We start from the raw sequence: 17282 nt of genomic DNA, 5'->3' as shown, positions 1-17282 counted from the left end.
ATGATCTTGTATGCATCTGTATTCAAGATATGATCTGGACATGGATTTACTGTTATGTGCAGTAGACAGTGAAAAGTAGGTCACAGTGACCTAGTAATGGAACGCACCACACCGCCACCCCTAGTTGTTCCTACATCTGTATGCAAGATATGGTTCGGACAAGAAAAAAGTTAACAGATGGATGGACAACGCCATACCATAATACGACCTATCATAGATGGGCGTATAAAATGAGAAAAACCCATGAAAATAATACTTACCGATTCAGATATAAACTTTATTTTATGTATTTATAAACATTTTAAGTAAAAATATGTGAGTAAAAGTTATAAATCTGTACAACCCTCAACATGTTTTTTGTCAAAAATCAATCCAGTATCACAAGGTTAAACTTGCTACCATTTCGTATCATGTTTATGTCACTTGTGAAATAATTTTCATTGTCACTCGCCAAAACATGATAGGAAATGGTAGGGAGTTTAATATCCTGTAAATCTACCTGCTTCCGTAGTTCTTCTCAAAGTAGGCCGCTCTCAGCCAGATACTCTTCTTACTGGGGAACACAGTCAACGCATGGGCGTAGATCGCTCGCGCGCACTCGTACGCACTGTGTGCCGCACACTGGAAACAAGCCACACAAGTAAATCAGTGGATGCATGGATGGATGGATGGATGGATGGATGGATGGATGGACAGATGAGTGCTAAAGCATGCTTGAATTAATTAATAATTGAATACTTAATTGATTTGATTGATGGATGGATGGATGGATGGATGGATGGATGGACGGACGGAAGGATGGATGGACGGACGGACGGATGAATGGATGGATGAGTGAACAAACAAATGAAGGAATGAAAAAATCAATCAATAAATGAACATGTACTGATGCTCCAACAACAAATCAATCTGAATGAATGAATGAATGAATGAATGAACAAATGAAAGAATGAATGAACAAATTTATACAAGAACAAATGAACATCTACTAATACCAGAACGCCGAATCAATATGGCAGTAAAGTACACATTTAACTGCCATTCAAACAAAAGGAAAGGAATAGTGTGTGTTTAACAACTCCAGAGCACGTTGTAAACTACAGCTATTTGAAGTCTGACATACAGTTACTTTAATATGTGGTCAACAGAGAAAAAGACAAAAATTGCTTCCACTACATCATAATTCCTATGATTATGCAATGTCTAACAGCCGATAGCTATCGGTTGTCAAATTTCTTTCGCAGACCCAGTGGTTTTTTTACCCATCCCAACCAGTGCCCCACCTCTGGTAAATCAAAGGCTATGGTATGTGATGTCCTGCTTAGATGGGATTCTGTATATGAAAGATCCTTGCTGCTAATGGGGAAAACATAGCAAGTTTCCTCTAACACTATTAGTCATAATTATCAAATGTCTGACACCCAGTAGCCGATGATTAATTAATTAATGCACTCGAGTGGTGTTGATAAAAAAGTTAAAGTTTATTTTGTTTAACAACACAACTAGAGCACATTGGTTTATTAACCAGCAGCTGTTGGATGTAAAACATTGAGTAATTCTGGCATAATCTTAGAAAGGAAACCTGCTACATTTTTTCATTAGTAGCAAGGGATCTCTTCTATGCACCATCCCAGAGACAGGATAACACATACCATGGCTTTTGATATACCAGTCGTGGTGCTCTGGCTGGAATGAGAAATAGCTCAATAGGCCACTAACAGGAATCGATCCTAAACTGATGGTACATAATGTGAGTGCTTTACCACTGGTCTACATCCAGTCCCCCAAGATAATTTTTTGAAAAGAAAGGGAAAAAAAAGGAAAAAAATGGGAGCAAAAAAAAAAAAAAATTCTATGTGTTAGTCTCTGTGCTGGGTGTTGAAAACGTGTTAGTCTCTGTGCTGGGTGTTGTGAAAACATTCCTTTCCTTCAACTGGTGTTTACTTGTAAACATTCCTTTCCTTCGACTATGTTTACTTACCGCGTCGGCGTCCTCCATCCACGTGTGTTTCCAGTCTTCTTCCTCTATACCAACACTGACCACAGCTCGACTAAAACACAACACAAGTATATAAAAATACGAGATGGAATAAAGATGGTCTAAAATGGAAAACAAATAATATTTTAAAATAAATAAATAAATAAAAATAAATCAGCAAGAGAATAAGAGAGAGAGAGAGAGAGAGAGAGAGAGAGAGAGAGAGAGAGAGAGAGAGAGAGAGAGAGAGAGAGAGAGAGAGAGAGAGAGAGAGAGAGAGATGGAGTAATACACAACCACCACGTAGGATACCTACAGCAACAAATAGAAAATCTGAACCCAGACTAATCAATAACTCAATCTAATTATCGTTTAACCGTGTTGTGGCAGACGCTTTAAAATCAACATTCCTTTCTTCCGTGACTTACACGATGGCCTGACAGGTGTGAATGCTGCTACTCTTCTCACAGTCCTCTGCATCCTTCAGCCAGTGTTCACGGTTTATCTCTACCATGTTGGCGCGCAGAGACGTCAGTGCTGGAAACAAATACAGTGTAACACATGTGAAATACCAATGTGATGATACACATGTTATTAAAGTTTGTTGTGTTTAACGACATCACTAAAGAACATTGATTTTAATCATTGGAAATTGGATGTCAATTTACGTTTAGTATGTTTAATGACACCATCTGAGCACATTGATTAATTAATCATCAGCCACTGGATGTCAAACATTTGTAATTCTGACGTAGTTTTCAGTTAAAGTTTGTTTTGTTTAATGACTCCACTAGAGCACACTGATTCATTAATTAATGGCTATTGAATGTCAAACATTTGGTAATTCTTACAGTTAAGTCTTCAATTAAAAGTTTGCTTTGTACAACAATGCTATTAGTGTACATTGATTAATAATTGGAAAATGGATATCAAACATTTGGTAAATCTGACGTCATTAGTTAAAGTTGGTTTTGTTTATCGACACCACTAGAGCACATTGATTCATTAATAATTGGATACTGGATACCAAACATTTGGTAATTCTGACAAGTAGTATTCAGTTAAAGTTTGCTTTGTATAACGACACCACTAGAGCACATTGATTAATCATTGGATACTGGATGTCAAACATTTCGTGTGTGGAAAATTACAAGGTTCTATGTGCACAAAACCTCATTTTGAGAAATCGCCACTTGAAGTTTGGAGCTGCCATATCTGAGTCATAGAGAGGTCTTTGTAATAGTTTTAATATAAAAACTCTGTCTTAAAATACCATATTCTATGACTGTTTATTATGTAGATAATTTTATTTTCTATCAAATAGGATGGATATCTCATTTCTGGAAAAACTGCAGATAGAACCTTGTAATTCTCAGGCCACAAAATTTTGTTAATTCTGACACACAGTCTTCAGTAAGTTTGTTTTGTTTAATGACACCACTAGATCACTTTGATCATCGGCTATTGGATTCCAAGCGTTTGATAAATGTGACTCGTAGTGTAGAGAAAACATGTCACATTTTCCCACTAGTAACAAGATCCGTTACATGCACTTCCCAGACTGGGTTAGGTTACGCAGGTATCATGCATATAACTGAAACATAGGTTACCCAGGTAAAATTTAAATAAACCAAGTTCCGGTTACCTAAGATTCTAAAATACTGTCCCCTACATAAAACTCTGGCATGAGACCCTGTATAAAACGGTGACACGAGACCCTGTATAAAACTATGGTGTGAGACCCTGTGTAAAACTGGCATGAGACCCTACCTCTGTCAGTAATTTTTTTAACCATGTACGTTATGATTGTAAAACACTGTCCCCTGTATTAAACTGTGACGTGAGACCCTGTATAAAACTGACATGATACCCTGTATAAAACTGTGGTGTGACACCCTGTATACAACTGGTATGAGACCCTGCATAAAACTGGTATGAGACCCTGCATAAAACTGTGGTATGAGACCTTACCTCTGTCAATAATTTTCTCAACCATGGGTGTGTTACGATTCCAAAATACTGTCCCTGTGTAAAACTGTAGCTAGAGACCCTACCTCCATCAATAATATTCTCCACCATGTGTGTATTATGATTAATACTATCCCCTGTATAAAACTGTGGTATGAGATACCTCTGTCAGTAATTTTCTCAACCATGTGTTTATGATTCTAAAACACTGTCCCCTGTATAAAACTGTGGTGTGAGACCCTTTATAAAACTATGGCGTGAGACCCTGTATAAAACTGTGGCGTGAGACCCTACCTGTCAGTAATTTTCTCAACCATGTGTTTATGATTCTAAAACACTGTCCCCTGTATAAAACTGTGGCGTGAGACCCTGTATATAAAACTGTGGCGTGAAACCCTGTATAAAACTGTGGCGTGAGACCTACCTCTGTCAATAATTTTATCCACCATATGCGTGTTCCCGTTGGCTTCCTCCAGCTTGGCAGCCGACACCCAGATCTGTCGATCCGTCGGAATGTTTTCTCGAGCCTTGTTCAACACCTTCCGGGCATTCTCGTAATTTTCTAACCTTGCCAAGAGCCAGCCACAGCTGAAGAAGAAAGGAAGAAATGTTTTATTTATTAATGCAACAAACACATTTACTCACTATTATATGGAGTCAGACATATGGTTAAGGACCACACACCGATAATGAGAAAGGAAACCCACTACCACCAAGTAATCCGCTACTTTTTTTCGATTAGCATCAAGGGATATTTTACCTGTAATATTACAACCAGGATAGTACATTAGCCGTGGAGAAATAGTCCAATGGGTCCACCAACTGGGATTGATCCTACATCCTGCCTGCTACAACTGAAGAATGAAAATTAACTCTTTGTGAAGCCTTATATAACAAGAATAAAAGTCTGCCTCCATTCCTTTAATGACACTCCCCTCTCAACACACACCCCCCACACCCAATGTTTTTGCTTGATGTGTGGTATTTCCAATGTCCTGTAAATATCAAATAAAATACATTTTATCTCCTGCATCCCCATATAAAATAAAAATTCAGCCACTGAATTTGGGAATTTTTAAGGAACCCTACGGAATCATAAACATTAATATGTAACATAGGTATTTTGGTACTCCATGTCAACCAAGAATGTGAGATTCATGGAAGCACAGAATCATATCCTATGATTATGATAATCTTGTAACATCCTCCTCCCCATGCTACCCCCCCGCCCCCACCTAACTCAACGCTGAGGGAGCAGCACTTGACAGCACGACTCAACTCCCCACCCCACTCACCTCGACGCTGGTGGAGCAGCACTCGACTCAGCTCTCAGCCTCCACCCCCCCGCACTCACCTCGACGCTGCTGGAGCAGCACTCGACTCAAACCCCTGCACGCAGCTCTCAACCCCCCACACTCACCTCGACACTGGTTGAGCAGCACTCGACGGCACGACTCAACATGATCCTCGCATCCTCCTCATTCTCCAGTTCGACAGCCATCTTCCACAGCTTCACTGAGTTCGGGATGTGCTCCAGAGCTAGAGGAGAGGAAAGGAAGGTGGTCAGTTTTAACTACCGATGCTAGGAAGTTCATGTCTGTGTTGTAATTACCATATAAATTGACTGTCCTCCTACAGATGGAGTTGGAACCATATACTGTGCTCTCATTTAAAAACAACACAACTGAGTGTGTCATGGCTGCACAGACTCTATCGTAACATCTTTTGGAATCAGTATTGTGCAGATTTGTAATAATCACATCAGGGCTTGAAATAGTGGTCTGCCAAAAGAGAAAACCAGTAACAGGGGTGGGAATTGGTGAACTGTAAAAAAAAAAAGGAAATCTAGAGGGGTTCCAGAAATCCTTGCGATCCTAGGTTAAAATCTGTGCCATCTGACACATTTTGGAGGAAAAGACGATTAAAATGCGAGGAAACACAATGTTCCATGAGAGGAAAACAACTGATCCGAGGAGAATTCCCACACTTGCAGTAAACAAATTTGGTAGGGCAGGGAAAAAACCCAATCAGAGAACAGGTCCACTAAAGAGGTTCTATTTTCCACCCTCCACAGGCGAACCGGCCTTGGTGGCGTCGTGGTTAGGCCATCGGTCTACAGGCTGGTAGGTACTGGGTTCGGATCCCAGTCGAGGCATGGTTTTTTTAATCCAGATACCGACTCCAAACCCTGAGTGAGTGCTCCGCAAGGCTCAATGGGTAGGTGTAAACCACTTGCACCGACCAGTGATCCATAACTGGTTCAACAAAGGCCATGGTTTGTGCTATCCTGCCTGTGGGAAGCGCAAATAAAATATCCCTTGATGCTAATCGGAAAGAGTAGCCTATGTAGTGGCGACAGCGGGTTTCCTCTCAAAATCTGTGTGGTCCTTAGCCATATGTCTGACGCCATATAACCGTAAATAAAATGTGTTGAGTGCATCGTTAAATAAAACATTTCTTTCTTTTTTCTCAGGCGAATGCTCTACTGACAGATAGATCTCAGGTGAATGCTCTACTGTCCGAGATAGATCTCAGGTGAATGCTCTACTGTCCGAGATAGATCTCAGGTGAATGCTCTACTGACCGAGATAGATCTCAGGTGAATGCTCTACTGTCCGAGATAGATCTCAGGTGAATGCTCTACTGACCGAGATAGATCGCAGGTGAATGCTCTACTGACCAAGATAGATCTCAGGCGAATGCTCTACTGACCAAGATAGATCTCAGGTGAATGCTCTACTGACCGAGATAGATCTCAGGTGAATGCTCTACTGAGAGAGATAGATCCCAGGTGAATGCTCTACTGACTGAGATAGATCTCAGGTGAATGCTCTACTGACAGATAGATCTCAGGTGAATGCTCTACTGACTGAGACAGATCTCAGGTGAATGCTCTACTCACTGAGACAGATCTCAGGTGAATGCTCTACTGACCGAGATAGATCCCAGGTGAATGCTCTACTGACTGAGATAGATCCCAGGTGAATGCTCTACTGACTGAGATAGATCTCAGGTGAATGCTCTACTGACAGACAGATCTCAGGTGAATGCTCTACTGACTGAGATCTCAGGTGAATGCTCTACTGACTGAGACAGATCTCAGGTGAATGCTCTACTGACTGAGATAGATCTCAGGTGAATGCTCTACCGACCGAGATAGATCTCAGGTGAATGCTCTACTGACCGAGATAGATCTCAGGTGAATGCTCTACTGACTGAGATAGATCCCAGGTGAATGCTCTACCAACCGAGATAGATCCCAGGTGAATGCTCTACTGACTGAGATAGATCCCAGGTGAATGCTCTACTGACAGACAGATCTCAGGTGAATGCTCTACTGACTGAGATAGATCTCAGGTGAATGCTCTACTGACTGAGACAGATCTCAGGTGAATGCTCTACTGACTGAGACAGATCTCAGGTGAATGCTCTACTGACTGAGATAGATCTCAGGTGAATGCTCTACTGACCAAGATAGATCTCAGGTGAATGCTCTACTGACCAAGATAGATCTCAGGTGAATGCTCTACTGACCAAGATAGATCTCAGGTGAATGCTCTACTGAGAGAGATAGATCCCAGGTGAATGCTCTACTGACTGAGATAGATCTCAGGTGAATGCTCTACTGACTGAGACAGATCTCAGGTGAATGCTCTACTCACCGAGACAGATCTCAGGTGAATGCTCTACTGACCGAGATAGATCCCAGGTGAATGCTCTACTGACTGAGATAGATCCCAGGTGAATGCTCTACTGACTGAGATAGATCTCAGGTGAATGCTCTACTGACAGACAGATCTCAGGTGAATGCTCTACTGACTGAGATAGATCTCAGGTGAATGCTCTACTGACTGAGATAGATCTCAGGTGAATGCTCTACTGAGATAGATCTCAGGTGAATGCTCTACTGACTGAGACAGATCTCAGGTGAATGCTCTACTGACTGAGACAGATCTCAGGTGAATGCTCTACTGACTGAGATAGATCTCAGGTGAATGCTCTACCGACCGAGATAGATCTCAGGAGAATGCTCTACCGACCGAGATAGATCTCAGGTGAATGCTCTACCGACCGAGATAGATCTCAGGTGAATGCTCTACCGACCGAGATAGATCCCAGGTGAATGCTCTACCGACCGAGATAGATCCCAGGTGAATGCTCTACTGACTGAGATAGATCTCAGGTGAATGCTCTACTGACAGACAGATCTCAGGTGAATGCTCTACTGACTGAGATAGATCTCAGGTGAATGCTCTACTGACTGAGACAGATCTCAGGTGAATGCTCTACTGACTGAGACAGATCTCAGGTGAATGCTCTACCGACTGAGATAGATCTCAGGTGAATGCTCTACCGACCGAGATAGATCTCAGGTGAATGCTCTACCGACCGAGATAGATCTCAGGTGAATGCTCTACTGACCGAGATAGATCTCAGGTGAATGCTCTACCGACCGAGATAGATCTCAGGTGAATGCTCTACTGACTGAGATAGATCTCAGGTGAATGCTCTACTGACTGAGACAGATCTCAGGTGAAGGCTCTACTGACTGAGATAGATCTCACCATTTTTGCTGGAAATGAAAGCAATTGGTTTTACAGGCATATTATTAAGGGGTTTTTTAATTTACATTTAAAGTTTAACAAATAATTTGGAACATTATACAGTGATTATTAACAAAATTTAATAGGCATGTTTCCATTGTCACCACATTCTAACTAATGTCATAATACCAAACAAGTGAATTTTACTTTTTTTAAACAAACACCCTAATTGTTTTAAAATCATACAAACCTTGTGTTATAAGTTGTGTTGGTCCCTGTATTTAAAATCATACCAACCTTGTGTTATAAGTTGTGTTGGTCCCCGTATTTAAAATCATACCAACCTTGTGTTATAAGTTGTGTTGGTCCCTGTATTTATAATCATACAAACCTTGTGTTATAAGTTGTGTTGGTCCCCGTATTTAAAATCATACAAACCTTGTGTTATAAGTTGTGTTGGTCCCCGTATTTAAACTATGCCTGATACTGCCACTACAAACAGCAACCAACCTTTTCTGTAGACTCTCTTCTTTCCTTTAAGCTCCGGTTCCACGTCGGCCGCTTTGATCCAGATCCTGACGGAGTTTGGTAAGTGCCGCACCGCTTGAGCCACAATCGCCTTGGCCTGATCCCCTGGCTGAAGTACCACAAACGCATCACAAATATACTTATCAAATGTGCATATAAATTGATATTAGCTTGTTCTGGGAACAATATTTTTTATTTTTTTTAAAGGTCTCATGTTTAATGTAATACAAATACTGTCTTTAGTAATTCCAGGTTACTAGAAATTGTTATTAGTTGGGGGGTGGTGGGTGGGGGTGGTGTTTCGATCTGGGTTTGTATTTACCGCCTCCAACCACACGTCCTCACTGTTGGGACATTCCTCGCAGCCCTTCATGATGAGATTCTGACAGGGAGGTGTTTTAACAAGGGAGGGTTCTGACAGGGAGGGGGTTTAACAAGAGGGGGTTCTGACAGAGATGTTTTAACAAGGGTGTGTGGGTGTTTCGACCTGTATTTACCACGAGTCTGGCCGCCTCCAGCCACACGTCCTACTTGTTGGGACATTCCTCGCAGCCCTTCATGATGAGATTCTGACACGGAGGTGTTTTAACAAGGGGGGTTCTGACAGGGAGATGTTTTAACAAGGGGGGGTTCTGACAGAGATGTTTTAACAAGGGTGTGTGGGTGTTTCGACCTGTATTTACCACTAGTCTGGCCGCCTCCAGCCACACGTCCTACTTGTTGGGACATTCCTCGCAGCCCTTCATGATGAGATTCTGACAGGGAGGTGTTTTAACAAGGGGGGGGGTTCTGACAGAGATGTTTTAACAAGGGTGTGTGGGTGTTTCGACCTGTATTTACCACGAGTCTGGCCGCCTCCAGCCACACGTCCTACTTGTTGGGACATTCCTCGCAGCCCTTCATGATGAGATTCTGACAGGGAGGTGTTTTAACAAGGGGGGTTCTGACAGGGAGATGTTTTAACAAGGGGGGGTTCTGACAGAGATGTTTTAACAAGGGTGTGTGGGTGTTTCGACCTGTATTTACCACGAGTCTGGCCGCCTCCAGCCACACGTCCTACTTGTTGGGACATTCCTCGCAGCCCTTCATGATGAGATTCTGACAGAGAGGTGTTTTAATAAGGGGGTTCTGACAGGGAGATGTTTTAACAAGGGGGTTCTGACAGGGAGGTGTTTTAACATGGGGATTCTGACAGGGGGGTGTTTTAACAAGGGGAGGTTCTGACAGGAAGGTGTTTTAACAAGGGGGGTGTACTCACAGGGAGGTGTTTTAACAATGGGGGTGTTCTCACAGGGAGGGTTTTTTTTAACAAGGGGGGTTCCAACAGGGAGGTGTTTTAACAAGGGGTGTGTTTCGACTGTATTTACCATGAGTCTGGCCGCCTCCAGCCACACGTCCTCACTGTTGGGACATTCCTCGCAGCCCTTCATGATGAGGTTCCGCGCAGCCTGGATCTTCCCCGTCACCTCCTCGAGACGTGCCGACGCAATCCACGCAGGGGGGTGTTTTGGGTTCGTCTCACGCACAGACTTGAGGAGCAGGCGTGCCTTCTTCACATCACTGGATCAAAACAAATAACATTTAAGTATTGTCTGTTATTTACTTTTACGTTCATCGGGGAATGAACAAAAAAAATCATCTGCAAACTGTGTGAATCGGCGAAGATGTTCTCACATAAATTTGCGGATGCTTTTTTTTCTCATACCCCAATGAATGTAAATGAAATATACCAGACAATCCTTATAATTAAATTTGAAGCATACCGTATTTGACCGGAAATAAGCCCAGGGGGCTAAGACAACTCATTGTAAGCTTAGCATGGGGTGGGCTTATTCCCAGACAAGGGGCCAGTTTTGTTGAAAAAAACACATAAAAAACTAATAATTAAAATAAATAATAATTAAATGAACTAGGAAGAAAATGAAAAACGTCCAGTAGCACATCTATTAATTAGTGTTCCATTTGTTATTAATAAATAATAATTGTTTATTAATTAAATTGTTTTTTTTTACTAGTATCTAATTATCAGAAACACACCTTCTATGTTACAATTACTTACCAGTGCTGTTTATTTACATCCAAAATTTAATGCTGAGAAGACTTAAAACAACAAACTCAATAGCGTATACACACGTTTCTGACAGGCAGCCAGCTTACACTACAAAGAATTGTCAATCTAGGCCATTGTTCTTAGCCAATCAGAATACGGTATTTGCCTAATTAGCATTAACTGCGGACCCAGTGTGGTGGTAAAAATAGATGGTTTTAGTTCAGACTTGGGTTTAGGTACTTCAAAGAAATACTGCAGACATGAAATTGAAAACAATGTTACACACTGTTACTGTTACACTACTAAATCTCACTGGTGGTAAAATATTGTGTTACATTTGTGTTTAGTTATCTGCAGGAGGTATGACCTTTTAAATGAACTTTGAGCAAACTTGCAGTTTTGTTATTTATAAGGTGACGAAGTTGGGGGTGGGCTTATTTACGAATGAGGGCCTAATTTCTTAAATGCTAACAAAACGGAGGGGGGCTTATTCAAAGACATGGGCTAATTTCCGGTCAAATACGGTACTTGCTAATAATAACATTAAAAGTTCATAGTTTATTTTGAATTATTTTTTGTCCATAAACAATAACGCTCAATAAGACAACTATATAAACAATAATGCTCAATAAGACAACTATATAAACAATAACGCTCAATAAGACAACTATATAAAATGAAGTCATCAGAAATGAATAAAAACTCCCGTTGCTACGTCTGGACCAATGGAATGACATTATATTGTAATGAATGTACTGGAAATTTAAGTATATTATAGAGATAGAGTCGAGACCAGGGTTCGTACAGAAAGTGTGAAATTAAATTCAAGAACATTTGCGGGGGGAAATAGAACTTTTTCAAGAACATTTTAGAAACTTGCAACTTCTATGTTGGCGAGGCATGATCGAAAACATTCCAAGAAACTTCCAACATGTGCGATGTAAAAATCCAAATGGCATCGCGTAGAAAATAAAAAGCAAACACGGTCCTAATTGGTCATTCGCTCTTGAACGAACGAATAGAAAACATTGTAGCATTAGCCTATATAACGTGGCGCCATCTACTGAATCAAACTACCACTAATTCATCAATTCCCGGATCTCATCAGCTATTAGATGTCAAACTTTTGGTAATTTTGACATATGGTCTTAGAGAAGAAACTCACTACATTTTTTTTCATTAGTAGCAAAGTATACAAATATTTCTTATATACTGTAAACCGTATTAATATTGCGACGTGTTTTTTTCGCGAATGTATACCTTAGCGCATGTTCGCGACGTGTAAATTTCGCGAAAGACTGTTGACAGCTCAAAAACAAAAGTGGATAAAGACAGCTCACTGTAATTGTTATAAAGTTACTGTCTGTAAATCAATATTCTGTTATCCTACATCAAGCAATTGTGCCTGGTACAGAGTCTATAGAGGGTATTAGGCCCTACCCACCTCACCTGTATTAGAATCACAACTCACAGCTATAGTTGTTTACTGCTAACACCCTTTGGTAGATAAAACAATAAACGATTAGTTGCCATCGATTGAAGTTACATAAAACAATTAATGATTAGTCTCCATCAAGGAGAGCTTGTGTATAGGCTGTGCCTGTTGAGTGAATCTTTTTGTGAATTTTATTCTCAATAAAATATTTCAAACCAAAACAAATTACTTTAAGCACACTTCAAACTGGAAAATAGTATGTGCGTATTAATTTCGCGACATAAGGATGGACGCGAACTACGCGAAATTTATACGCACGCATTTTTTTCACGGTTTACAGTATGCACCATCCCACAGGCAGGATAACACATACCACAGCTTATGATATACCAGTCATTGTGCACTAGCTGGAATGATAAATAGCCCAATGGACCCTCCAACGGAGATCGATCCCAGACCGACTGCGCATCAAGCGAGCAATTTACCACTGGGCTATGCCTGGGCCCCTCAAACAGACACTGACAGACAAACAATAAAAAGTTTGTTTTATTTAACGATGCCACTAGACCACATTGATTTTTTTATCTTATCATCGGCTATTGAACGTCAAACATATGGTCATTCTGACACTGTCTTTTAGAGGAAACCCGCTGTCACCACATAGGCTACTCTTTTACAACAGGCAGCAAGGGATCTTTTATTTGCACTTCCCACAGGCAGGATAGCACAAACCATGACCTTTGAACCAGTTATGGATCACTGGTCGGTGCAAGTGGTTTACACCCACCCATTGAGACTTGCGGAACACTCACTCAGGGTTTGGAGTCGGTATCTGGATTAAAAATCCCATGCCTCGACTGGGATCCGAACCCAGTATCTACCAGCCTGAAGACCGATGGCCTAACCACAACGCCACCGAGGCAGGTAGACAGACAGAGAGAGAGACACTCACTTGATATCTCCTCCGTGGGACGGGAGCATGGACTGCAGGTCGGTGAGGTATCCCTTGGGATCGACGACCGTCTGTCCACTGACTGAATCAGAAACCTGAAACAGTAACACACACATTGTTCAAACTGGAGAGCGAATATTGTTAGTTATTGGTGCCTGTTTGAATATGGAATCCGATTCTTTTTAACAAAACATGCCACAAAACATGCAAGTTAATTCTGAAATTTGATTGGATGACTTTCTGAGAATGACATAATATACTTGAAAGACTGGGGCTATACAGCTCTTTGTAAATGCCTAATTACCAACATATTTTAGAAATATAGAAAAAGCCATTACCCCATTCTCAGTAAAGAAAGACCCCCCCCCCCCCCCCCAAAAAAAACTTTTAAAATACTAGAAAGTTTGCTTTGCAGGATTATATGTACAATTAAAAATAGTCTTAAAAAAAAAATTAACAGCAAAAAAACAAAAACAAAAACCATTTCAATGACCTGTGTCAATTTGATATCCATCAGCGTGTTTCTGGCCTGGCCGATTTTCTTCATGTCTATGTCGGCCTGTGGCGTGGAAAACCCGGGAGTCACGAGACCATCGAAACGCTGAAAACAGAAGATAGGTCAACTTAGAATATAACTGGCCACGTCAGATACATAGAGAATACTACTTGAGTGGCCGTTAGATATCGTTTATCTTACAAGGTGTTTTAAAATGTATCCAGTGAGCAAAACCGAGTTGGATACATTTTTAAACAATGAGTTGTAAAATAAACGGTATCTAACGAACACGAATGTAGTATTCCATTTCTTACATATCTTCAAAAAACATTTTAAAATAAATTTAAACACCTTTTCCAACTAAAATCTATGTACAGCCCAAGCTCTTATAGTTAACACGTCAATTTCAGGTTAACTTGTACTTCACAGCCCATCCATGACATTGTCACATTGATCCGGGGCAATTAAAAAACCTACCCCAAAACAAGTCAATTTCAGGTTAACTTGTACTTCACAGCCCATCCTTGACATTGTCACATTGATCCGGGGCAATTAAAAAACCTACCCCAAAACAAGTCAATTTCAGGTTAACTTGTACTTCACAGCCCATCCTTGACATTGTCACATTTATCCGGGGCAATTAAAAAACCTACTCCAAAACAAGTCAATTTCAGGTTAACTTGTACTTCACAGCCCATCCTTGACATTGTCACATTGATCCGGGGCAATTAAAAAACCTACCCCAAAACAAGTCAATTTCAGGTTAACTTGTACTTCACAGCCCATCCTTGACATTGTCACATTGATCCGGGGCAATTAAAAAAACTACCCCAAAACAAGTCAATTTCAGGTTAACTTGTACTTCACAGCCCATCCTTGACATTGTCACATTGATCCGGGGCAATTAAAAAACCTACCCCAAAACAAGTCAATTTGAGGTTAACTTGTACTTCACAGCCCATCCTTGACATTGTCACATTTATCCGGGGCAATTAAAAAACCTACTCCAAAACAAGTCAATTTCAGGTTAACTTGTACTTCACAGCCCATCCTTGACATTGTCACATTGATCCGGGGCAATTAAAAAACCTACCCCAAAACCCCAAACAAACCTTGTACATCACAATGATCGATTCAACAGTGCAGGGTTTTTTCATTGGATGGTATGGTATTGGTGACCTGGTCATCACCTAGGAGCAGCCAGTCTCATGTCTTTAAAATGTTATCGCACATACGTGTGTTAACAATAAATGTGCTATTAAAAATAATGAATAATGTTCTCACCAATGTGTGTAATAAAGGTTAATATCACATGTTCTGCCAGGTTCTAACATTCAAAAGCACACCACAATCAGTCTTGTATGTCCCAAGTTCCAATTTCAATCTGCTTTATTAAATTAAATACTAAAACCTCAAGCAAGAATACAAATGCATGATAATTAAGAATTGTATAAAGTTAAAACTTAGAGAGCACAGCAATTTTATCTGAATTTGTGAATGTTACACATCTATTAAGTCACAAACAAATCTAAAAGAATTCTTATAATTGTAAATAAAAGACCTCTTACAGATCAAACTACACATAAATTCTTTTGTTCTCGTCTCGATCGGTTTTCCATAATAACATCCTATTTTTCATGATGTGATATTTCTATATTTCATCGAAGCAGAACATTCTGATTTTTAAACACATCATTTAATCTGAATGAAATAAATCTTACAGTAGCAGAAAGTTTGTAAATATGTAAAATTATTAGTTTTTATGAATTATGATTTCTTTTTTTCGTTGTGAATTAAACTGATTATCAGTACGTAATTAAATTTCCGTTACATTCATGACCCATTGATCCAACGATAGCAATGTGAGTTTGTTCATTTCTCGATGAATGTCAAAAGAAATTTGTCAGGAAATGTCATAGCTGATGACATCACGTTACTAGTATATTGGTTCAAGGTCCTAGTGAGCATTATTGTTTAGAACCAAAAAAACTAAATTCAAAACAAAATATGAAGTTTTTGTATTATTAGTATGTTTCAAATTTAATTATATATCTGTTATTGTTCTAAGTTTATTGCCGATTCAGTTTGTGGATGGTTTTATTTTATTCATACCCCAATACACGTAAAAGAAATAACACCCAATTCTTATATAATTGTATACCAGGACACCGTTCTATGAAACGATCTTAGTGCTAAGGTTACCATGAGCACGTAACTGCCGTATGTACTTATATAACTGTATACCAGGACACCGTTCCATGAAACGATCTTAGTGCTAAGGTTACCGTGAGCACGTAACTGCCGTATGTACTTATATAACTGTATACCAGGACACCGTTCCATGAAACGATCTTAGTGCTAAGGTTACCATGAGCACGTAACTGCCGTATGTACTTATATAACTGTATACCAGGACACCGTTCTATGAAACGATCTTAGTGCTAAGGTTACCATGAGCACGTAACTGCCGTATGTACTTATATAACTGTATACCAGGACACCGTTCTATGAAACGATCTTAGTGCTAAGGTTACCATGAGCACGTAACTGCCGTATGTACTTATATAACTGTATACCAGGACACCGTTCTATGAAACGATCTTAGTGCTAAGGTTACCATGAGCACGTAACTGCCGTATGTACTTATATAACTGTATACCAGGACACCGTTCTATGAAACGATCTTAGTGCTAAGGTTACCATGAGCACGTAACTGCCGTATGTACTTATATAACTGTATACCAGGACACCGTTCTATGAAACGATCTTAGTGCTAAGGTTACCATGAGCACGTAACTGCCGTATGTACTTATATAACTGTATACCAGGACACCGTTCTATGAAACGATCTTAGTGCTAAGGTTACCATGAGCACGTAACTGCCGTATGTACTTATATAACTGTATACCAGGACACCGTTCTATGAAACGATCTTAGTGCTAAGGTTACCATGAGCATGTAACTGCCGTATGTACTTATATAACTGTATACCAGGACACCGTTCCATGAAACGATCTTAGTGCTAAGGTTACCATGAGCACGTAACTGCCGTATGTACTTATATAACTGTATACCAGGACACCGTTCTATGAACTGATCTTAGTGCTAAGGTTACCATGAGCACGTAACTGCCGTATGTACTTATATAACTGTATACCAGGACACCGTTCCATGAAACGATCTTAGTGCTAAGGTTACCATGAGCACGTAACTGCCGTATGTACTTATATAACTGTATACCAGGACACCGTTCCATGAAACGATCTTAGTGCTAAGGTTACCATGAGCACGTAACTGTTGTATGTACTTATATAACTGTATACCAGGACAC

The 17282-nt window shown here is 40.2% G+C and overlaps 1 protein-coding gene across 1 annotated transcript in view; it reads right to left on the bottom strand.

The window, feature by feature from the left end:
• LOC121376868 (pre-mRNA-processing factor 6-like) overlaps positions 1–17282 on the bottom strand; it is a 45429-nt gene that overhangs the window by 16383 nt on the left and 11764 nt on the right. The window contains 10 exon segments of the mRNA XM_041504652.1: positions 500–621; positions 1982–2051; positions 2407–2515; positions 4371–4521; positions 4523–4534; positions 5367–5485; positions 9001–9127; positions 10386–10578; positions 13456–13550; positions 13949–14056. Of these exon segments, the coding sequence (XP_041360586.1) occupies positions 500–621; positions 1982–2051; positions 2407–2515; positions 4371–4521; positions 4523–4534; positions 5367–5485; positions 9001–9127; positions 10386–10578; positions 13456–13550; positions 13949–14056 (1106 nt within the window).

The sequence above is a fragment of the Gigantopelta aegis genome, chromosome 7, assembly GCF_016097555.1.
Source record: "Gigantopelta aegis isolate Gae_Host chromosome 7, Gae_host_genome, whole genome shotgun sequence".
In the NCBI taxonomy this organism is placed as follows: domain Eukaryota; kingdom Metazoa; phylum Mollusca; class Gastropoda; order Neomphalida; family Peltospiridae; genus Gigantopelta; species Gigantopelta aegis.
Note: the sequence above shows the minus strand (reverse complement) of the source record. Positions and strands in the feature narration are given on the sequence as shown.